Raw genomic sequence first — 24134 nt, 5'->3', positions numbered from 1 at the left:
AATCTTATGAAACTGCAAATCTGACACGACCAGAAAGAGTTCAGGTGCAGTACCAAGGCTTTTAATGATAATCTTTATATAGAAAACCCAATTACCTACCTATTTTGTTTTGGTTCGTTACGTATTTAATAGATAAAAAACATTGGGTACTCGCGCATTCGTTCAGCATGATTTAACAGTGACCTGTTTAATAGTATTATTCTGTCGATTCAATTAAATTGGGTATCAGATATACGTTAATGATATTTTACATACTGTATACGTTATATAAAATATAACTTTAATTAAATTACATTCGCGTACCTGTATAAATAATTTATACCTTTAACCTATTACTACGAAAGTCAATACTCACCTTCGTATACAGGAAATACCCATTAACTAGAACCCAAGTGAAATAAAGATATAAATTAATAAATAAACATTTTTGTAAACGTAACATATTTGCATAATCCATTTAATATTTTAAAATAACAGGATTTTTAAAGGTATATACGATTCAATATTTGTATTAATTTTGTTGTCATGGCAATGGGTATTGTGTACTTAAAGTCAATGTTTATATCCATATTTAATTCTTACAAGAATAATATTCATACTCATGAATCAATATAACTATAAATACTATTACTTGTAAAAAGGGTGTAATATTCTATCAACTGAATATAAAAAATGTTATAATTGCTTCTTTTATGAAGTTATATTTAAAAAAGCCGCGTTTTCACTGTCTTGTCAATTTGATATACTTAATACCTACTTACTTACTGCAAACTTCAGGGCTGCCAGTAGCTAACTTCTGAAAAGTAAAGTAAAGTTATAGACGAAATTTCTCGTTTTATTTTCATTAAATTTCCAACGACAAGTCTAGCAACTTACGAAATATCTTGTTGTAACTCCAGTAAAGTTTGTATTTGAATTTTTATTTTTGTATCCAAATATAAAAGATAATCAGTTATAAACACTGGATACATAAGGTAACTACATTATTTACTTTTGTATCCATTTATACAATCTGGCAGCTCGGTAAAGTTGTAACTGAAACTGTCAATTTTATATATGACCTACTAACCATACGGTGTACCACATTTATCCCAAACCATAGTTACACGTTTATTATTTATTTAAAATTAATTAATATTATTTATTTTTATTTATATTCAGTAAAATAATAATTATACTTTAATAAAAGATATTTCAAGAGTTGCAATAATAGCAAAATATGTTGCAATCATTTTTAAAGTGATTACATTCAGAAACAATTATAGAGGACAGAGAAGAAAACACCAACATTATTATTTTTTCATATATTGAAAATTTTACAGTATAAAGTAAAGTTTATCATTTAATATGTTTATGCTGTGAAGTTTATAGAATAAACATATCTTTGAGTCAGGTTGATATTTTGATAAGTAGATGTCATTTTGACAACCCAGTTCATATAACCAACAAATATATTAGAAAATTTTGAACAAAATAATATTGATATATTTCCAGAATGATGTCCAATACAGTAAAAATATGCTTAGGTATGCAATTTAAAGACATAATTTATTATGTTTAAAATTTAATCGTTTTAAGTCATTTATTTACTTATTTTTATTTTCTAGGAATACTTCGGCCAGAGAAATTACAATTAACCCTAACTTCGGGGATTAAGTACTTTGCGCCACCAAAAAATTACGATGGTAATAACTTTGAAATATGAAAATACAAATACATTAATACTAATTTGTTAGCTATATGATAAATACCCTAAAGGCAACTATGTATATATACTAACTATAATAGGTATTCTTATATTAATTCAAACTATATGCATTTTCTGAAATTTTATTTTATTTTAAAACAGATATTGTTTTACCTGAACGTCAAAGACTCAGAATATATGATAAAGTTCCACTGTATCCTTCTAACCTTAAGCCACCTAAAATGCAAAAACGACTACGATATATGAGAGGACCAGAAACTTTGCATAATACTTTGCAACTCAAACAATATGGTGTTATGGTGAGTAGCTTAATACAATTTTAGTTCTTGCTCTAGGTCTATAGAAATTCTGCTTTGGATAACTTTAATATATTAATTTTCCTATTGGTTTTGTTTAATGCAGCTTAAATAATAATAAATATGTAATTGTGAATATCAGTATTACATACAATGACATTTTATGTTGGTTGGTTACCTCACTAAAGTAATTTTTTTTGAATCACTAATATTGCATCTGACCCAAATAACTAACCAAAGTTTGAATTATATTGACAAAAAAGTACTTTCATCAGGAGAAGTTTTCTCCTTATTTACTAAAACTAACTTGTGCCCTCAATTACATTACAATATAAATAATCTCAATTTGTACCTAACAATATATTTGTAGGCCACTGGCGGAGGTAGAATGCGTCATGAACACTTTGAAATGACACGTCTCCAAGTTGCGAGGAGATTGGATATGAAAAGAATGTATGCTATATGGAGAGTAGACCCACCATGGCAACCTATAACTAAAAAGGGTCAAGGTCAACGTATGGGTGGAGGAAAAGGAGCCATTGATCATTACGTCACTCCAATTAAAGCTGGAAGAATAATTTTTGAAGTTGCTGGTAAATGTGAATATGCAGAGGTAAGGGAATATGCGTTATGTATAAACTATTTTAATTGATTATTATTCATAATAGACTAATCAGCTTTCACTGATACCTCTATATAACTTGTGCTTTAATTTATTTGCATCATTGTCCACTCTATTCTTGAAATACTTAATTGAGCTAAACATCACAAAATCCTTGGCCAACTTATTCCAAATGCTCTGTTGGTTAAAACACTGTTACTTAATAAAAGTTTTAAGAGATTTGATAGTGCCCAATGGTGTTGCAACTTAAGATTATGTCCTACTAGCTGAGGGTTGGACATCTTCCAAATAATTTTCTTCTATTTCCTTCAATTTCATTTACTGTATTTCTAAATTTCTTCAGGTACATGATCTGTTGAGAATTGTGGCTGAGAGATTACCCTTCCAAGCTGTGCCAGTTTCTCAAGACATTATGGAGAAAATGGAGGCAGATGAAAAGTGGAAGGAAGAAAACAACCAAAATAAATATACATTAAAATATATTATTCAAAATAACATGGGAGGTTGTCATAGGTTTATCTCTAAGTATGATCATAAATGGTACGGCAAATATGTATAACTTTAATATTTGAATATTATAGAATAAATAAGTAGATGTTAAATTTGATTGAGTGTGATTATTTTACCTTTTACAACACTTCAAAATTAGAGTTTAGTAATCAGTTTTCTATTATTTTGATTAAATTATTATTAAATGAAATATCACAATGTGGCACACTTTATATTATTTCATCCTTAAAACTTTAGATAACACATTGCAACTCATATATAATACATAATAATAATTATAATTATCTAAGTTATGCTAAACATGTGTTTAAGATTTTCAGTCCCTTGTCAAAGAAACATATGGAAAGGTGAGTTATGTCATTACCTCTTATCCCTTACCATCAGATTGCCCATTGGCCACGTGGTCAAACACTCAACACTCAACATTGCCTATAAACAATGGCGCCGTAAGAAATTTTAATCATTCCTTACATCACCAATTCGCCAACAATCTTGGGAGCTGTGATGTTATGTTCCTTGTGCCTGTACATACACAGATTAACTCACCCTTCAAACCGAAGCACAGCAACACTAAGTTTTACTGCTCACCGGTAGAATAATCGATGAGTATTTGGGTAGTCCCTACCCAAACCCAGCACAAAGCCCTACCTCCAACTAAATGATTTCTCTTCTACGACAATAAAAATTAACTACGGTTTATTTCAACTTTCCTTAACTTACCTGTAGATATCGATTACTTTTTGAATATACATATTACATTTTTAATTTTTATTATGAATTACGAGGGGCACGGCGCTTATTTAATTTATGAAGTTTTGAATTTTTTTAACTTTATATTTGATATTTGGCCTTGAAAGCTGGCGCCTTGATATTTTTAATACGGTGCATGAAATTAACGCCCACGTAAGTTATACCTCGATTTGACAATAAAAGGATTATATCAATATTAATTCCAGGGAGGCTTTCTTGATAATTTGGTTATGGGATCAGGTCTAGATAACAATAAAAGATCAAAATATTTAATAATGTTTTATTATATTTGACATCTTATGAAAGGATTTTCGTGACAAGCCTCAGTTTGCATACATGTATAAATTTTGTAGCATTTATTAATTATTATAAACTCCTCTTTTATATAACACGGCAAAACTCAACAAAAACAAAAGATACAATAACAAATACTACAGCAGTATATAGTTTCCTGGACTCGTCTACAAAGTACAACCTAACGACAAAAGCCAAACAACATCCTAATTGTATGTTATGGAATACCAAGTTTTTAAATAGTTTCCTAGATCAAGCCCAACAGTTAAGATTCAATATCCTGAAAACATATTTTATATAGCGACATTAAATTCCACTGCCAAACTTACATTCTAATAAATAATTACATTTGCCGATAAAACGTCTATTTAATAATATCCAGGGTCACAATTATACAATTACAAGATGAAAACATTTACTATTCAGTGTACATATGTAACAGACACGAAATATTTCGTTATAATTGAGTGCAACTACTCTGTCAATAGTATGTCAAGCAACTCTACCACATTTATTAACTATAACCACCATTCCATCTCCACAAGTAACTATAAATTATATAACGTCATAACAATATTTACAAAGCCTAAAAAACTAACTTACAAGTAAATGCAATGTACATTTTTCAATAAATTAATAATAGTGTTTACATATTAGATATTATATAATACAAGCGCTATATTTCATATGATATGGCTTTTTTATTTAATAAGATGACTGCATTAAATAAATCGTAGCAGTCAGATATCACATAATTATATTTTCATTGAATCTAAATCTTACTGATTACAAACATTTTTTATTGAACCGTTATATTGTATACTGAAAAAAATTAAAGCTTTTGTAACATATCAGCAAACTTGATATTATATATTAAATTAGGCCAAATAACCTCTAAGATATCAGTTTTAAATAGCGGTGGTATGTTACAAGGAACGTAAAGAAAAATAAATATATTCACAATCTGTCATTATTTAAACAGTATTATATTTTTGAGCAAATAATTAGCCCTTTTTTAAATTATTTGACTAGTTCTGCCTTATGCTATGTCGTTACTAAACTACCATTATTTCTAAACACTGGCATTTTATAGTCTTAACACCTATCTTTTTGAATGGGACTATAAAGGAAAGGAGAAAAAATGAACTTTATTAACTTTCGGAGCTCATTGAGAAGGTATTTTTTTTAAGAAGATTATAAAATAGATACTTGTCCAAATTGTACATTTGCTTGCGATACAGATATTGGCTAAGCTAAGACATATGTAAGTGAGGTAGCGTTTTTACTGTCTCTAGTGGAAAATATTTACATATCTAGAATAAAATATGCAAGGGTTATTAAGTTTTAATTGGAATAATAATATATTGAAGATTAAATAATCTTATACTTATGTATAGGTAGGTATAATATAGCTCTGATAAATAGATTAGACCGTGAATAGAAGTAACTAAGAATATCAATTTACATATAAAATCAACGCGCGTAATTTATTATCTACAATATTATTGACATATGAGTATTAATTAACTACATGCACACAGTAATCAGGGTTATTTGAATGTGTGCAACTTTGTAGATGACTAGAGTAAATACGTTTAACGCTAAATAAGTATAAAAGTTACATCATCATTGTTTATACTTCGTTTTCGATCACTGCAAGGATCCACTTTTAGACACATATTGTATGGAGGATAATACGTTGAATTCATTCGTACGATTCGCTCAAATGCTCTAACAAGAATTTCAATTGTCTTTTCATGAAATTGTTTTTATGAGCAATCGAGTCGCATAGCATTTTAGTTGGTGCGACATTATTACCGTTATAAACGTTTTCGTAAATGTGCGCATCAACAGTTGCGTGCGATTCGTTGTTAGGAGCGTCAACAGTACTATCCTCGAGCCCGGCTGCCCCGGCTGAGCCGGTGGGGGCATTGAATACGTCGATTGGAGGAGCTTTGATGATATGCTGATATTTAAACGTAGACAATATCTGCCGGATCTTTGCAATGATCTGCTCTACTCAGGCGTTTGATTCCTGCGAAAGATTTCAAAATAGACATAAGTCAGATTTTAAGCTGAATTTTTAAAACGTAGTGAGAATATGTTGTGAAAATCTATTCGATCTAAAAAAACTAGTGAGAAAGATATGCTTGCTAGCTTTCTACTAGATGAAAAAAATATAAATGATGTTAAGTAAAAAACGCGTAAGTGAATTGTGTCTTTAGGCGTTGCATGTCTTCGAGAGTCGCTCTAGACTGTTCGAGAAGTATAATAGGATGATTAATAGGTATACCTACCTATATAACTATAATACTGCATGACTTTAGGTATATATTATATAATAATTGTATAAAACGTATTTATATAAAATACTATCCTAAATATCATATTAAATGCATCAAAATTCAGGCTCTATCATTCATAAGAGAGTACATCGAACATCGAATTACGACAAAGGATATGATAAGTTCGCGCCGTGGTCGGTGCTCGAGCACGTATCGATGCAAGCGACACAGCAACGCTACGCTAGAAGCATGTGGGACGGTGGGTGGCATTTATACCTTGAGGTTGTGGAAATAGTGCATGATCTGATCGTAGTCCATGTGCAGGTCGTCCAGACCGAGGGACTCCACGGGAGCGTCGGCTCGCAGCTCGTCTTCTCCGCGAGAGTACATGGGGTTCCCCACTATAGTAGCGCGCTTCACTTCCGGGGAACTGCCTCCTGGTTAATGACACGATATATTATATTAATTATATGTCAAAATAATGCGTCAATGAATTAAATCATTTTTCGAAACTATTTACTTATTTTTTAAATCGTTATTTTTTTCTTTTGGTAATTAATTGACGATTTTTTTACCTTTAGTCTGGCTTGTTGGTTCGACGAAGTCAGATTTAGCATTCGATTCCTTGTTCTTTGACTTATGTCTCATTTGTACTTCCGGTAGGCCTGAAAAAATATTTATTTTATTTATCATACTGAAAATTGCGACGAATTAAAAAGAAAGTCGGTAAAATAAATTTACCAATTCCAGAGTCATGCATATAGTCGGGGCTTTCTGGTTTTACAAAAGTACGTCGGGAATCATCCGTTCCTCTGTTGAGTCCCACGATCTCTCTATAATCTTTATTTTCCATAATGAGTGGAGCGTCATTATCGAATTCGAATAGCTTAGCGCAGTCGTCTTTGTTAGTAAGTTTTTCTACAGGGTTATCGTCAAAATCGTTTCGTAATTGCAGGGGGTATGAGTCGCGTTTGTATTGATCTTTAATATCTCGGCTTGACATATACGGAGCATCCATTCTATTTAAATCAATAATTCTGTAAAATACAATACACAAGATTAATTTAAACTTTTAAAACAATGATTCAATTGAAATGTGTGGCCATTCTCGTTTATATAACACTGCAAGAAGTGTAAGCCAGATATACGGCTCACTCTCCAATCAAACAGGACCAAAAATGTCCCAAAAAAATTTGGAAGAGGGTGAGTCAGTATAAAACCCTACTTCTGGTTTAAAACACCCAAATAAGTTTTCTGATATCCTTAATAAAAAATGAGATATAATAGTGTGACAAAATTAATAAATAATATATTACCGGTCTGAGCGTCGGCCATTTTCCGGAGAGCGTTTGGAATCATAATCGCGGTCGTGTTTCTTGTGGTGATTTCTGGAATGGCTTCGGCGAGTCGGTGGCATGACGGTATCTGACAAAATCTGTAAAAATATTATTTTTGAATCGTTGAATATATTATTTCATCACAGATTTTTACAAGCTTTTTATTCCATCATTTTATAAGATTAACGTAAATGTAAAGCTATTTCCAATTTAAATTCATTCAATACTTAAAAATCGGATAATAATACAGCACAGTATACATGTACAAGTACAGATAATATTTACTTTGTTGGAATTTCGAGGTGGCACTGGGACTTGAGGTTGTGGCGTCGAAGAGTTCCTGTGGGGAGGAACGGGGGGTCGGTAGTCATCTTCGGTGCTTGTATCCATCCTGAATTTAAAAAAAAAAACGTAAATAAGACTAAAACATAATATATACTAGTTTCAATAATATTTCAATGTTCGTATGGCTGTTGTGAAAGATGCAACTAATGATGACAATGATAATCTTACTGCCAATGACCGTCTCCGGAGTTTTGACGATTGTGTCGTGAAGGTTTCTTGCAGTACGTCGTGGAGTCGATGACTCGGTCGCGTCTCTCGCTTTGCGACGGCAGCTCGATCGAATTGGGGTTGTCGAAGCTTGTCACCATGACGTTTCCATTTTCGCGTATCGCGTCATCCGGATCTACGTAGTTGTAGTTGAGGGGGTTGGCTGTGATTCTCATCTCTCGATTATTGTTGCCTTTCTCGATGAGATGCGTCGAATTACGATCAACATTGGCGGGTTGACGGTTTCCATTTCTTTCGATAGTCGCTCGACCTTTAATGGAAATTACTTTCATCCCTTAAATGATCAAGTAAGACGTCATAAAGACAATCAGATGTAAATTGAGCTGTGAATATTATAAATAAAATATAATCAGAAAAATTATGATGAATAATACGTGCGATTGCACATTACAAAACAAAGCTTAATTGCAAAAATATATTTGCTTTTTTTTTCAGAAAGGCAGGCGAAAACTAGCCCACCTAATGGAGAGGGAGTAACCGTCAAAGACATCGATACTGTAAAGTAAAAAACTATTTTTATTATCGTCGATGCACCGTCACCTTTGTAATCTAAGATGGCATCTTGTTTTAGTTTTAAATACACGAATACAATTCGGCCTTTAAGTCGAAAGACAGAAGTACTAGGTAAACAGTATAAAATGGTATATATCTTAAGTCCAAAACATAAGAGCGGTACGTACCGAGCCAAACCCAATCATGCGCGTTGGTAGTGGAGTCCCTGGCGGGCTTGTCCCTCGTGAGCGCGAGCGAGGTGAGCGGCGCCGCGCGCGCGCTCTCCGCGCCCGCCGGCCCCGCGGCCCCCGCGCCCTCCGCGCCCACCGGCTTCAGGCGGTACGCGTACACCACGCACGACACCACGAACACCTGCACAGCCACATTTTTGTATATTTATACAGAAATAAACTACAAGAACTTTTACGTGGCCGATTTCTTTTAAAAGTAATACTACATAAACATTAATTTTTATATATATATATATTTTCTATCAAAAAAACTATTTTTTAATTTTGAACAAATTACAGTAAATATTATGGAAACAAACACAACATGTGCTTTCCGTCAGCCTTTCACGGCTATAAGTAATAAATTATAGGAAGTCTTTTAAAAAAAAATCAATAAAAACTTAAAACCTGCTTAAATGATCTCCTAATGTTCGTAAAATACAAATTAATTATATTTGTTAAGTTTATTTTATTTAAAAAACAAAAATTTAACATTGACTGGCGGACCTTCATGAATGAATAGATATATAAGCGTCTTAGAAATTTTTTTAAACTGAGTTACAAAATTATTTAGATATAGTTCACCCAAAAAATCTTACCACAATTGCAAAGCAGAATGCTCCCAGTAAAACGAACATGCCTGCAAATGAAATAATATCAGGTCAATATATTGTTACTTATATCTGAATAGTATTTTGTTATTATGAAACTAACCGATTTCAACTTGTGACATATTACTCTGTGGAGGATGTCTGGGATGAAGAGCGGTGTTGCTTCTAAAAATAGAACCGTATTGTTGCGCTTGGACTGTAGGTTCGTGATTGTTTTCGTCTTTGAATGGCGAAAATCCTGAAAAAAAAGAACCTATTAATTACAACTTCGCATAATTTATACTTCTAATAATTACAATTGATTAAAAGTCGAATGATTTATTATATATAGTATTTAATTTTAGTGGAGCAGGAAATATGTTTCCTATATACGTAGTAGTAGTAAACTATATTTTTATTTAAAAAAAACTAATTGAACATTTATTCATAAAATTTAGATTTTTTAAATCAATGTCAAAAAACGGTATTTGTCTAAAGAAACTTAGGAACTTATATGAAGTAGCATCACTAGTTCGCGTGTATTTGGTATGAAACAAAAACTATGACTTATTCGTCAATTACCTTTTAGAACGTCACTGAGGTCCGACATGCCGGTGCGCACGCCGCCGCGCGCCATGATGTCGTCGTTCTGCGGCGTGTCGGGGCGCTGCGGCGCGTCTCCGCCGCTGAAGTCCACGTCCACGCCGGCCGCCGCGCTGGCGAGCGCTCCGGGTATGTTCTTAATGTTGGCGGGAGTCTTTGCGTCGCCCTTCCCGGGCAGCGCCACTCGACGCAGCGGACCCGAGCGACACTGTTCCGGGGTGAGGAGGGTGACTCGCAAGAGTTCACCGCTGCCTGAAATGTGTTTTTTTTACTACTAAATTAATTTATACTAAAAACTTTTTCTTTTTCTTTTATAGTCCTGTCGTTACAGAAAAGACACGCATATGCGCAATGCGGTGTGCATTATTTTTCATAATTAAATTAAAAAACGAAACCTACCTTCACCGACAGCAATAACGCGGGGATGACGCGAGGCCAACATTGGCGCAAACGCTACGACCTCGGTGTCCAAGCTCTCCACTAATAGGTAATAGTCAGACACGGCAACGTCCCGCAAAGCGGTGTGACTTCCATCAGAAAATTCAATGTCTATATCCAACAAGCCTTCCTGAAAGAGGAATTATTTTACTTAATGACTCATTATGCCAACCCACCTCAACTCACCCGTTTAACCTTTAGAACCTTAACGTTCGGACTATTATTTCGAGGCCGATTAAAGTTCATAGGTCAGAGGTCACACATGGTTATTACTTGATTTACAAATGTTTGTTTAGGACTATTAAATCATACTTAGTTAAAATATATATTTAATAACGTTGCCTTCTTGGAGTACCAAATTTGTGCGTGTTTGTACGTCAGTGTTTGAATGTTGTGTTTGTGTTGTGTAATGATGCCCAATATATACACTATACCTGATACTGTGCTGTTAATCGTCTGGTAACCGTGGTTTCAGAAACGTATCCATTTTCAATCGCAGTATCCGGAGATATATTTAGTTGTAAGCCCGAGATGACACGAACGAGTAGACGAGAGATTGAGACTTTATCGTTGACCACACGAACTTCGCGGAGTCCAATGACTCGTCCTGTAAAAACATACAATATAAGAACCAATGAACAATACAGCTAGAACACGTGAATCTCAACCGATGTTTGAGGCTTCAAACCGGGCAAGCACCGCTGATTTGTTATGTAGGTACTTAATTTGTGTTTATATTGCATTCCGTGCTTTGCGCTGAATGAAAGGCTTGTTGGGCGAAAATTCTGTCATATGTCTGTTTACCAACCAGTATTAGAACAGAAGGTTAAGCTCCAAAAACCTTCTCCTCAAGAGAATAGTATGGCCTAGCAGTACGACATTTGCGGCTGTTGGTTTACTTATCGAGAGCAAAAGTCAAGAAAACCATTCGTATGATCTTAACAAAAAACCTCATAAAATAGTACAAGTAATACGAGTACCGCTATATAATTATGACATTAAAGTTAGTATTCAGCCTTTTGAAAACGTAAATAGTAGGTAAAAAAGACACGACCTTAGTATCGTATTAAAAATAGTCCAAAAAATTCAGAAAATACATTGTCTTATAAGATACGGGACCCAGTCGCTTCATCAATTACAATAAATCTATGGTAACATTATACATCTATCATTGTCTGTCTGTAGAACTGAACTGAACCGAATTTGATATGAAGCTAGCTTGAACTCCAAGGAAGGATATAGGTTACTTTTTGTGCCTAATACCTGAAGACCAACACTACAACTCGAGCGAAGCCGCAGACAACAACTTGTATCATATAAATTTAGTGAATGTAGCCAATGTTCTATCATTAATGAATCGATTATACCAACCAGAGATTTAGTAACAAACATATACGCACGCATACTTTCACGTTTTATAATATAAGAAAAAAAAAATTGTAAGTAATTACAATTAAAAAATGTTAGGTAGGAAATAGTTAAAATTGGCTCCTTGTATCTTTGTTCACTTAATTTATAAGGAGGACAATGAATAATTAATCTATCTTAGAGCGAAAAAGAAAGAGATAGATGATGAGAGAGGACGATGACAATTTATTGTATATTTAGACGACACTTATAGCATGATATAATATCTCAATGTAAGCGTACCAGTAATGGGTGATAGAACTTGCACTTCCGTCCGTCCGGTGCTGCGGCCTTGCAGTACGCGGTCACGCAGCGACGCAATGCGTGGGTCCGACACGCGCATCAGGGACAACACCAGCTCCGTCACCTTGAGCCACGTGCGACGCGACACGAAGTACGACACGCGTCCCGAGTCGTGATCCTTTGCGAGAAACCGCGCGTACACCTAGCATTTAAATAAGTTGACTTTAATTTTTAAGATATTAAATGAATAATTATTTATTTAAGAATCCACTTATTAATAAATATATGAATATGTAAAGGTTATTTATCATTATATTTTATGACCGAACAAAATGTTTAACTATTATTTTGATAATACGAAGGGATAAAGCAGATAAATTGGTCAATTACGTAATAATAAAAAAAAATCAAAATATACTTTATTCGAGTGGGCTTTTACAAGCACTTTCGAATCGTTATTTAACAAACTATTTTAAGTAAAGCTACCACCGGCGGTTCGGAATGTAGATTCTACCGAGAAGAACCGGCAAGACACTCTTTTTTAACGTCTAAAAATACAGTCATGTTAGTTAAATACAATTATATAGATATGTATGTTATGTCTCCTGCCTGGAAGTCAATAAGCATTGACTCCACGCTTTTTATCATTTAAGTATATAATTGCTTACATTGTTATAACTAACAGTATTAAATTTGCATTCGCTGATAACCATAGAGTTTCAGTCGTTATATCCGTTGTAGCTAAAAGTCATAATATACTGGAAACTTTTCATGAAGGAAGTGGCGATATTCAAACCATAAAAGTATGCGACGAGATAAAGTACCAATGTTTAAAACCAGTATATCATGTATTTTTTTTAATAAATACATGTATTTATAATTGTATAAATGTCAAATGTAACCCGTGTAACATTAGTAAATTATAGATGTCGTGATTTGGCGTATCTCCAGGAGTACGTCGGTAGCATACTTTATTAATTAATGGTTAACTTCCTAAACTAAGAGCACTAAGCACTGTTAGTTAACTGGACGTGTGTCAAAAAGTTTAAATAAATCATGAATTTTGTCAAATATTTAATAAATAATATTCATTTTCATAGATTTTAGAATTAATTATAAGTGTATTATACAACTATAAAAAATAGTAGTAGTAAATATAGTAGAATATTCTATTGGAAAAACGCAGGCAGAAACAAAACAACTTCGTATTGTATCGATCATGTAACTAGCTACTTTTTCTAAAAGCTTTAGAAGCGGCATCACAGTATACATCTATAACATTTTACTTTACTTACAAAGAAACCAATCTCTATACAAACCTCAACATTGCTTTGTTGGTATCTGAGTCTGCAAAAGCGCTGATCCGTCAGAGAGTTGGGGGCGTCGGGTCTCGAGCCACCCCACCCTCGCGACGACAAAGACCGTCTTAATCTGTCTTTAGCATTCGCCTCGTCTGATACTTTCCAGCCTTTTAAAAGAACATATGTGGGTCAATACAAGAACAAAGTAGATAGAGATCTTACTCAATCCTCTTCACACACACACAAAGATATAGAAAATAAAAATATAGTAGTGATACATACGCATACGATTTTTTTTTTGTTTTTAATGGAAATCAAAATTAAAAACTGTGGGCAAAATTGGTGTTTTTTTTTTAATCAAGTCATAAGCGCTATATTCTTTGATAGTTCCAATATGTAATGTTAATAATAACACAACATGAAGAGCCTATCCTTTCTTCTAATAGCTGCTTAGACATACGATCCTTTAATTAAAAGGGTTAATTGTTATCTATTAAAGGTTTCCTGCTTAAGTCATTAGCGGGAATAAGATATATCGTATAACATGTTCAAATTTACTGAAATAATTAATTTAATTTTAAACGTATTCAAATTACCTTTAATTTGTGATAGGCGATTATCGTCAACATCAATTTCGAGGGGATACTCCGGCATCCAAACTGTAAATCTCGCCAAGCCAGTGTAGGTACCATATTTAACGATCACGGAAGCATTTGATGAGCCACGGATTTCCGATCCATCTACATATACGGAACTGCACGATGATGAGACCTGTACGTGTGACACACATAATAATAAGAAGATTCTTATATATACGTAGCACAGATTATTAATATTTAAAGAAACTGTAATTATATTATGCAAATCATTTTCGCAATATCGAATGCGATATTAACAAAAATATTAAGCAAAATATTAGTATCCAATATTTTAAATATTTCTTCTTAATCGATACGAAATCGAAAAAGGTTGAATAACTTTTCTGTCGCGTAAACTTTCGGTAAGATATCCATACAGGATACGCTCCTACAGCCTGCCTTTTTAACACAGCTTTTAACTTAAGCATTATTTTCAATTTTTAAATCTACCTTTCATCTATTTTAGATTTTAAATAACACTTATTAAAAAAAAATCACGCATAATATAGAAGCATTGAATTGATGAGCGAAAGAGTATTTGTTGTCTAATCGTTATGTGTATTTAAATACGACTAAAAATTACTATAGTAATCCTTCTATTTAATTTTATTTTTTAATATACGGTAATTACTAACGACTGAAGCGTTTCCTCTTTAAGGTTACCTATACCCACATTACAAATTCCCTAGGATTATCTTCCGCTTTTTCTGAATAGTAATGGTTAACCTTTTACCGGATTCAAGATACCTCTTAAATTTTATAACAAGAGAAGAACAATTTAAACTTAACTCTGATATTCGTAAGCCAATTTCTCATTCTAGATGTTCGCTCTGAAACTAGTTCTAATAAGTTTTCGTTACTAACCTTCCCGTTTTTCCCCTCCCAAGTTTTGCATGGGCAAAATTAAGGTTTGCTTTATGATATTTTTAGCCAAGCGATTTATCCGCCAATTCTGTGTTAATCCTTCGCGCGCTTCATATGTTATATTAACAACAGAAATACTGTACAAATTGTAAAATGTAAATAGTATTTTCTTATCAGAAAACGTTAGTTTTGTTAACGCAAATATTTTGATAAATAATACAAAAACAAAACTTAATTGAACTGTTATAATTTAAACATAAAAATGGTGCTGTTGTTCTTATCAAAACGACAGATATTCGCTTTGAGAGACTTTTCAGACTTTGTAAGACATTTAGGAGATCTAAAAATCTTAAATACAAGGTTTTTATGTATCTGTTATGATTTTGATAGCATCCCCTTGGAATTCATCCGATTTTTTATTTTAAACTATGGTGACACATAAAGCTATATGTATTTCAGCCATGTATAACATATTACTATATTATATAGTCCGTCTTGCACCTATAAAATTAGTGATGAAAGATTCATATAAGTAGATATATTTCTCGTGAATATAACAGAAGAATTTACTCTTGTATATTTGTCTTTATAAATTTGTATGGTTTTCATTTACTATGTTGAATTGCTTCAGCTATTTCTAAAACGTTAGACTAACCTTAAGTACGCTCTCATCTTCCGAATGGCAAGAGCTCTGCAACGTCACGTCAGCCACCTGGCCGGCTTGAGATACTATCAGCACCTTCATAGCCTGCGACACCTGTCTCCCGGTCAGCACAGCTGTATTCAGCACTTCCCAGTTCTAAATAAAAATAGATTTTTATATAATTTGATGTACCAAATGATAAAACATTCCAAACGAATATTTTAATTCTTACAAACTTCTCGTAAAGTGAAAAAAGAATTGTCCACTTTTTGGACGAGCTTGTACCGCCGAGTATATTAATGTGAAATTTAAATATTAAATCTTTAAATTATCGTCTGAAAACCATTAAATTCGGAATAAAAAAATATTTAACTGAATAATGTCGAATATTTTTCCGTTCAGTATTATTGAAGAATCCACAAAATTATTCGTAATTGTGCTACTTTAATATAAAATAGTTAGCTCAGTATACTACGAGATGTTTCATACGACAAATGAAAACGCAATAAAAACTTAACTGCAAGAATATTTCAAAGCGTTTTATTTAATCATAGGTATATTATTAAACTGCCTTATTGATCTGAAAACGATGTTATAACCCTGCAATTATTAATATTATTTATTATTTTATTCAGGCACAACGTATAAATTGTATCACGTATTTTATTGTATCATCAAAACACAGTTTTATATTGATTGGGTACTAGCGACTGAACAATATAAAACTGTATTTAAAACATGACATCATGTATACACTCACAAGATAACACAAATAATTGACAATTGAACTAAATTGGTTAGAATTCGTTCCCAATGAATAATTTGTCTGAATGAGAATTCTTGGCATCATAACAACGTAAGCACACAATTAATAACCACAATATTAAAGGCGTCTTTCATTGTGAACACGCAATGAAAACAGTTGTTCGTATCTTAATCAATTGCTTAGAAGTAAGCGCCCATCCATCAACGAACTAATATGAAAATGCCGTCCCTATCTAAGCTTAACGCTCACTCAAATAAAATACAAACCGCTTCTCCGTGAATTAGGTGCTTAGAAGAATGATATCATGTGATGGAATGCGAGTGAACTTAATTTTATCTATTTTTTTATCTATATCTCGTATGCTTGAAGAAATTCTCAATCTTATTTCGTATTCACTTAAATATTTCCATATTATACAGACTACGAAACTTGTAAGCTTGCATTGATTTATACACGAAGCGTTCAGAGAAGTTTCCTTTCATTAGTTGTTAGTTACACTGGAACTATTCTTAACGCATGAATATTTGATCTGTAATGTCGTCTACAAGCAGTGGCGGATTTCTAAATACACTAGCTAGGTTTGGCCTATAGGTTAAGAGCAGGCTACGGCTACATGTAATGGAGCTGCAAAATATCCAAAATTAAAATAATTACAAGGCGAATTAAAAAAGGCATAGACGCAGAAGTTAAATTAAAAAAAGACCACGGCTGTAAATTTCGAAAAAAATATCTCTTTTTTTCGTGGTCATTGATTTTGAATTACCTTATTGAGTACATATAATTTTCTTTTACGAGAATTTTATCATATACGGAGATTTAGTTGAGACTATAGGCAGTGTATTTATAAGTGTGCCTCATACATATACAATTTATCGCATTATTCGTTACGGAGAATCTATTAGGAATATTTTGGGATAAGATTATACATAGCGTCTCCCCGTGGTGACAGTTTCCTATGTCCTATTTTCGTAAGTTGTTAACGACATTTAAACATCAAAAGTATAGAATTAGCTTTCAATTCCAAAACATACGGGCGGTGTCACTTTGCTTTTAAGTAACTTGTGACTAACTCAGACGTGTTATTCGGAAACTTAAATAGCTCTTCTGTAAAAGTTCGATTGACTACTGAAACTTTATATAACTTATGTACTTTAATGTTATATACATTTATCTTAAATAAAATAATAAAATACCTACATATTTTACATTATAAGCTATCGACAAATACAATTCAATGATATATTTATTATGAAATTATATTCATTTCTTTACTCGTTCGTTTTAGAATGCAAAATTATACAAGCTATGATTTTTTTTAAGTTAAACATACCTTTGAAATAGGAAGTACAGCTTGAATGTCATCTTTTTCAATATCAAGTCTTGTGTTAACTCGGTGTTCATGGGGTGTTTCTTCAGTAGTTGATGTAGCGCTTGGTGTGGAAGATACCTTCGCTGACCAGCTGATTCTTGCTGTACCGCGACCAGATTCCCCCTCGGAACCTTCTGCGTCCCCTTCGCCTTCGGCCCCAACTTCTACCAACCATGTAAGAATCTCTTCCCAGCCAGGTCCACCAGCTCCAGTATTCTCCTCAATGTCTCTGTACATTACAGTTGAACATTTTTTTTACTGTATATAAATCAAATGAACCCTAGTGCTTAAGAATAAGTTACCGTACCGTTAAACTATTCGAACTTTTGAATTCAATTCACAAATGGTAACAAATGAATTCGCTTCGTTAGTAATTTTTGATATCTAGCCAAGAACAACTTGACCGATGCTCACTTTAAAATTCAAAAGGTTAGTTCCATTTTAGTGCTACAGGCGTTTTGCCAATTCACAGCACTATAAGGGCACCGCTACTATTCCAACATAATCTTAAAATTTCGAATATTGGTAAATGGTAATCACGTAAATACTATGAATTACATAAGCTTTTTAGTTCAAGAACATTTTTAACGAAGGATTTCACGTATTTTTAGTTTACATAGTTAAACTTCTCGTTTTGTTGAGACAGTTGACCCACTTTTAAGCGCTGCAGAACGCGAATAGCTCGAAGGCAATGGTTGACAAAATTGAAATGGAATAGAATCCTATAAATCTGAACCGCAACCCGACGATGGTAAGCAGCTTGCGGAAAATATACCGAAATACCATTTTGAATTTTAAAGCTTGCCTCTCCCTAAATTATTGATAGATTGTGACTTATAATTTTATTAATTATACTTTGTAAAAATCCATGTGTATATAGCAAATATTAAATATTATATTTTAAACTAGGTTTCATAACTTAGCGCTTTAAATAAAAGTATATATTTTGTACTACACTTATATATATTTATAAACTTACGTTTCAAGATTGTCGTCATCACGCAGGGGTTGTTCAAGACGTGTTGCAGTAACGGTCGCAGCACGTGGCTTAACTTCTGCAGTTACTGCCCATTGAGAATTCGCTGTTGTTACGCTCACTAACCTCAGCCCGGACTTTACTTTCATTCTATTAAAAAATATATATATATTTTAGTCTTAAATTTAAAGGAATATTTTCAAATGTTCCTATTATGTAAAACTAGAATGGTTATAAATTTTCGTTTCAGCGCAGCGGTATTCCCGTGCGACCCTACGCCTCATAACTCAAAAAGAACCGATATATTTGCTGAAGTTTCGAAGCAGGTGCTCGTTTTACTTAGAAATAAGGTTTTTATAAATCCACTAATAATACTATTATTATAATGGCTACTACTAAAACTCTTTGGATATAAATTACTCGTATCATACTATACATATGTTTTTTTGTAAATTTAACGTACTTTCATTCCTCTTAAACCCTACTCTTATATATTTAAATTTTTTATTCACTTAATTAGTACGAAGTATTCACAGTTGCACGCTATGGCTTGCAAAGCGCAATTTAATTTATAACTACGCTTGACGCATTTCATACACATGCGGCGAAATTGTTTATTCATAATATTTGTAATAAACTAACGATCCGCCCGGACTTGCATATTTAAGATACACTATGACGAATGATCTTTATATATTACTGCTCAAACATATTAATCAGTTATATACTTGGTGCTAGAGCTTTGTGCAAACCCGTCTGGGTAGGTACCACCCATTCATTAGATATTCTTCCGCAAAACAGCAGTACTCAGTACTGTTGTGTTCCGGTTTGAAGGGTGAGTGAGCCCATGTAACTACAGGCACAAGGGATATAACATATTAGTTCCCAAGGTTGGTCTTACAGCGCCATTGTCTATGGGTGATTGTGACCACTTACCATCAAGTGGCTCATTTAGTCGTCCGATTTCGATAAAAATACAAACATATAGTCATATTAGTTGTTGCTGCGTCATTGCATGAGTGAGCCAGTGTGACTACAGACACAAGAGACATTTTAGTTTCCAAGGTTGGTGGCGCATTTTTGTTGTAATAAATAGTTAATATCTCACACAGCGCTATATATGGGCGCTACCGACCTATTAAAAATGTATATATAAAAAATATATATTATGTAGTTATTGTTTAAAATGTAACTGACCTGATAACAACATGTCCTATTGAATGGCTGGTGTCACGTCGAATAACAAAAGGCAAATGTAACCTAAAGTGTGGGTATAAAGGCGCTCGTGGTAACAATAGGGCTGTGTCTCCCGCACGCGCTTCTCTATAACCAGCACGAGCTCCTGACAAGGTGACTGTGCCTAATGGCCAAGCTGGTTGCACAGATACTTTGCCGCATACCCCTTCTCCAGTTTCACCGCTGCTTGCCTCAGCTGCACTATACGCTAGTTTCATAGTTCTTGGTGGCCGTTTTCCTTTACCATCTGCTGGCCACCATGCAGCTGGTACTGTCAGTTCTGCCAAACATGCTCCTTCTTCGCCTTCCGGTCCACATGTGGCGGTCAAAGTTTTTGTTCCGAGGCTAGCATGAAGAGTTATGCATACACGACGAGGCCTCGCAGCTGCCCTTCGAGCACCTCCTTCACCGCCCGTGTGGAATAAAACTCTTAGTACGGGTGCATCTTTGGGTAGTTCTCGAAACACAAGATGGGCTGACACGTCAAGTCTATGCGCTGTTGCATCTTGTAATTCAACTAACGTTGCATTTCTTCGTGGCGGTTCAAGAGGGTCGGGAACAGCGTAACGAGCTGGAACTGTTTGTTTTGTAGAAAATGGTCCATACGTTGCTCTAACAGATGCTGGGGCGGAACCTTGAAGAACTGTAAATCGGTCGAGGGAAAGGAGGGCACCGGGAAGTGCTGTACCCATTGGCTCGGGTGGGGGACCCGATCCACTCCATCGTGCTGTATGTTTAAGGAAAAATCCACTATCCTTATTTTCAAAGTGGACTTCCACGGCAAAAACGACGCCTGCAAATAAAAATATTTGGTTACGATAATATCATGATATAAATAAATTCGTTGTATGATTAAATAATTACAGAATATTAAATGATATAGGTATAACCTAAACAATAAGTAAAATTTAAATTTTAGTAAAAATCTGGCCACACGTAATTAAAGTTTAGATATATATTACTAAACTTAATGAATATATTTTGGTAACATAAATGTTACAAAGAAATTTAATCAAAAGAGCTGCTGAATATTCTTTTTGACGGATTCATAGAAAAGCGTTAGAGGCGATCTCGTTACTCGTCTCGGTTATTGCGGGGATTCATGTCACATTCCCTCGGTATGAGTGTTAAGCCCTCTTCATGGAATTCATTACGTTTCTGTCACTGTAATAAGTGTTTACTTCTTATGCATATGTGAAACTAAATTAAATTACGTTATATTTTAATCAACGTTATTTTTCAAAGTTATCTTTTTATATTTCAGTGTATGTAATTATAATTAATAAATATATTTTTTACGAATATACATATATATATAATGTCTCGTTATTATATGTCTAGCTTATAAGGTAAAGTCCCTGGGTCGACCCAATGAAAAACTTTGAATATATTTTTTGTTTTTCTTTTTAAATTCCCAAACTTACGTCACTATTAAACGGTAAATTATTTATATTCTTACTTTTGTTATGAGCTCTGTGTGCTAAAAGATGGCGCCAAATTCTTTTAAATTTATTATTTTGAAATAAAATAAAACAAGATTCATATAATCGCTATAATTAATATATACCTAATATATTTCCATAATTATAACTTTGTTAGACTTCAAGTTTAGAATCGAAGCAGGTATTTTAACTAGTAGGTATTTATAACTACGATAAATTCTTTTTTTAGATATTTTCTCAAAGTGTATCATTTAGAAACCAGTTAATAATTGTCCTTTAAGCCGTAAGATAGAGTCAGTTATATACATAATAAAACTGTTTCATTCAACATAAATAAAATAAGGTAATTTAATTGTAATCATTGTTAATGTTGAATTTCCCCGGTACTGCAATAAGCTGCTTCATTTACAAGGAAACGACTTTTCTGAGCACGCGTCTCGCGCACGGAATAGAGAAGGATAATAAAAAGCTTCAGCACGTGAAGCACTTAGAACAAAGAAAACTTGCAGAGCTTTCAATCCCTCCGCGAGATATGATACCTTTATATGAGTACTGTTATGAAGAAAATCCTTCAAGTACACGTTTCATTTCACTTTTGTGCTACACTTTTTTTGTTTTTCATACTTCTACAGGATTTAGAAATATTCAATTTTTTTTTAACACGATTATGTTTGAGACTAAGAAAATAGGAACAAAACCTTATAATAATATAATATTACTTGATATTTTCTTGGTTCATCTCTTTTTGTAGATAATGTAATAATTTTATTATGTGAATGTCTTATGTATTCAAGATTCTGTTATAAGGGTTAAGGCTCCCATATATGTTTTAAAATCTATACTAATATTATAAACGCAAAAATAACTTTGTCTGCCTATCTGATTGTTACGTTTTAAATTACACGGAAGTCGTCATACTAACTCGATCACTTCCCAACACTGAGTCTATCACCTGGCATCTAATTAACGAAATCTGATAGATAATTATTATTCACAACTAATATTATTTATTTAACGAAATAAAACTTTCCTAATAAACTATAGGACATGTCTTGAATACGTCACAAGAATATTAGCGATATAGTAACTATAAATTGTATGTATAGCTTGACTAAATAAGCAATAAATAAATACATTTCAGCAGGTTTAATTATTACTATTTTGACAATATGGCAACACACGATCGAATTTGGGAGTTAAATAGTAATAATGAAATTACATATGTACAAGCCGACATGTCAAAGGGGCTCTATGACAACCTACCGTGACAAATTAACAAATATTTACCCGTTAATGGGGTCTACCTCCACCACAGTATCATATTCATTTTATTCCCCTCCATTGAAACACTTAACAATCGTACGTATATATCTACTTTATTTCGTCCGAAATTGATGTGATAAAAGCTTTTATGAAATGAAAGAATTTAATGGAGAATGACATAATTAGTAGGTACATTATGAAATAAAGATCGGGCTATGTATGTTTTTCATGCGGGTAGAATATCGATGCCCTCCAAAGGTCAGCAAGATAAAGACGGGTGATATCGAATTACGGCCACGCCTGCCTATCTTGGATTAGTCGTGAGGCAGTTATTAGAGGGGCTTAGCTTCACCATGTCGCCCTCTGTGTTTGCATTCTGAACAATCGATATGAATGTAAAAACAATTTCATTCGGAATTTTTCGCCTCGTTCCGATAAAGCTTAGTTAAGACTTAGTACAGAATTTGCTAAATCTGTCTATGCGATTGTGCTACTGGACCTACTCTATCGATATATTATCGTAAAGTAACATATATAGGTATACCTTTTTATGTATTATTATTTCTTGCTAACATTTTTTTTATGAAAAGTGTTCGATTAATTATTAAGTTATTCATATTTAAAACTAGGTAAACCATAAATAGTATTATAATCGATTTAATGTGACCAGATGGTGGGCTGTAAAATCGTTCCAACCCAAATAAAACGAATTTATTTAGGTAAGAGAATGGAATGTTAAAAATAATGGCTAACCGTCGCGGACGGCAAGGGCGGGCTACTAAATAAATTGTTTGCCTTTTTCAATTTCAGAAAGCGAAGCCACACCGCGTCTACGTATTTCAGTGCATCAAATTGAAATAATTTAATATGAATGGTTAGGGAGCTGGCGAATAAAATTTTTATATCAGCAGTTCTTCTTTATTGTGACAATTGTTTTAATACGAGGAAATACGATATAATTTAGAATCATCCAGCAACCCAATTGGAGCAGCGTGGTGAATAACACAAACCTTCACTTAAAGGAAAGAGAGGCCTTTGCGGATAGTGAGACTTTTACAGGTTATCACGCAACGTGTCGTGAGGTGATCGATTACATTTAAATTTTAATTCAGCTTAATTCGATGTTTAAAAAACAAATTACATCAGTAAGTAATTTTTTTCCTATTTAGTGAGTTAAAATTAATGAAATAACGCACTGTTCCGTAATAAAGCAGGGTTGATACCTGTTTCACGATATTTTTTGTTTTAAGGATCACTT

At 33.3% G+C, this 24134-nt stretch overlaps 2 protein-coding genes across 3 annotated transcripts in view; one reads left to right on the top strand and one right to left on the bottom strand.

Moving 5' to 3' along the window:
- The first annotated feature begins 1402 nt into the window (after positions 1-1402).
- LOC113399862 (large ribosomal subunit protein uL16m) lies at positions 1403-3231 on the top strand. The gene is made up of 5 exons (XM_026639123.2): positions 1403-1526; positions 1608-1685; positions 1850-2007; positions 2375-2617; positions 2970-3231. Exons 1-5 carry the CDS (start codon positions 1496-1498, stop codon positions 3183-3185), a joined length of 726 nt encoding a protein of 241 aa, XP_026494908.2. The 5' UTR covers positions 1403-1495; the 3' UTR covers positions 3186-3231.
- Positions 3232-4152: 921 nt separating this feature from the next.
- The window catches only part of Dtn (detonator), a 72013-nt gene continuing 52031 nt past the window's right edge, over positions 4153-24134 (bottom strand). Inside the window, exons 2-21 of one of the 2 annotated variants that reach the window (XM_026639158.2) lie at positions 20133-20964; positions 18939-19085; positions 17921-18188; positions 15837-15980; positions 14276-14450; positions 13698-13846; positions 12379-12580; positions 11163-11335; positions 10690-10858; positions 10270-10542; positions 9812-9946; positions 9697-9737; positions 9056-9239; positions 8316-8649; positions 8088-8193; positions 7782-7900; positions 7207-7502; positions 7041-7130; positions 6742-6902; positions 4153-6215 (exon numbers count right to left, since the gene is read on the bottom strand). In XM_026639158.2, coding sequence (XP_026494943.2) covers positions 6201-6215; positions 6742-6902; positions 7041-7130; positions 7207-7502; positions 7782-7900; positions 8088-8193; positions 8316-8649; positions 9056-9239; positions 9697-9737; positions 9812-9946; positions 10270-10542; positions 10690-10858; positions 11163-11335; positions 12379-12580; positions 13698-13846; positions 14276-14450; positions 15837-15980; positions 17921-18188; positions 18939-19085; positions 20133-20964 — 4013 coding nt within the window. In that variant the 3' untranslated portion in view covers positions 4153-6200. Of the gene's footprint in view, positions 6216-6741; positions 6903-7040; positions 7131-7206; positions 7503-7781; positions 7901-8087; positions 8194-8315; positions 8650-9055; positions 9240-9696; positions 9738-9811; positions 9947-10269; positions 10543-10689; positions 10859-11162; positions 11336-12378; positions 12581-13697; positions 13847-14275; positions 14451-15836; positions 15981-17920; positions 18189-18938; positions 19086-20132; positions 20965-24134 lie in introns of those variants that run through there. The other variant, XM_064215702.1, reaches the window with a different exon arrangement.

Source organism: Vanessa tameamea, chromosome 8, assembly GCF_037043105.1.
Source record: "Vanessa tameamea isolate UH-Manoa-2023 chromosome 8, ilVanTame1 primary haplotype, whole genome shotgun sequence".
In the NCBI taxonomy this organism is placed as follows: Eukaryota; Metazoa; Arthropoda; class Insecta; order Lepidoptera; family Nymphalidae; genus Vanessa; species Vanessa tameamea.
Note: the sequence above shows the minus strand (reverse complement) of the source record. Positions and strands in the feature narration are given on the sequence as shown.

What these genes read in the sequence shown, in the direction of transcription:
- LOC113399862 (XM_026639123.2), top strand. Translation starts at nt 1,496, where the DNA reads ATGATGTCCAATACAGTAAAAATATGCTTAG. An exon ending in TACAGTAAAAATATGCTTAG is followed by an intron (nt 1,527 to 1,607) that starts GTATGCAATTTA and finishes TTTATTTTCTAG; the next exon opens with GAATACTTCGGCCAGAGAAA. An exon ending in GTAAATGTGAATATGCAGAG is followed by an intron (nt 2,618 to 2,969) that starts GTAAGGGAATAT and finishes AAATTTCTTCAG; the next exon opens with GTACATGATCTGTTGAGAAT.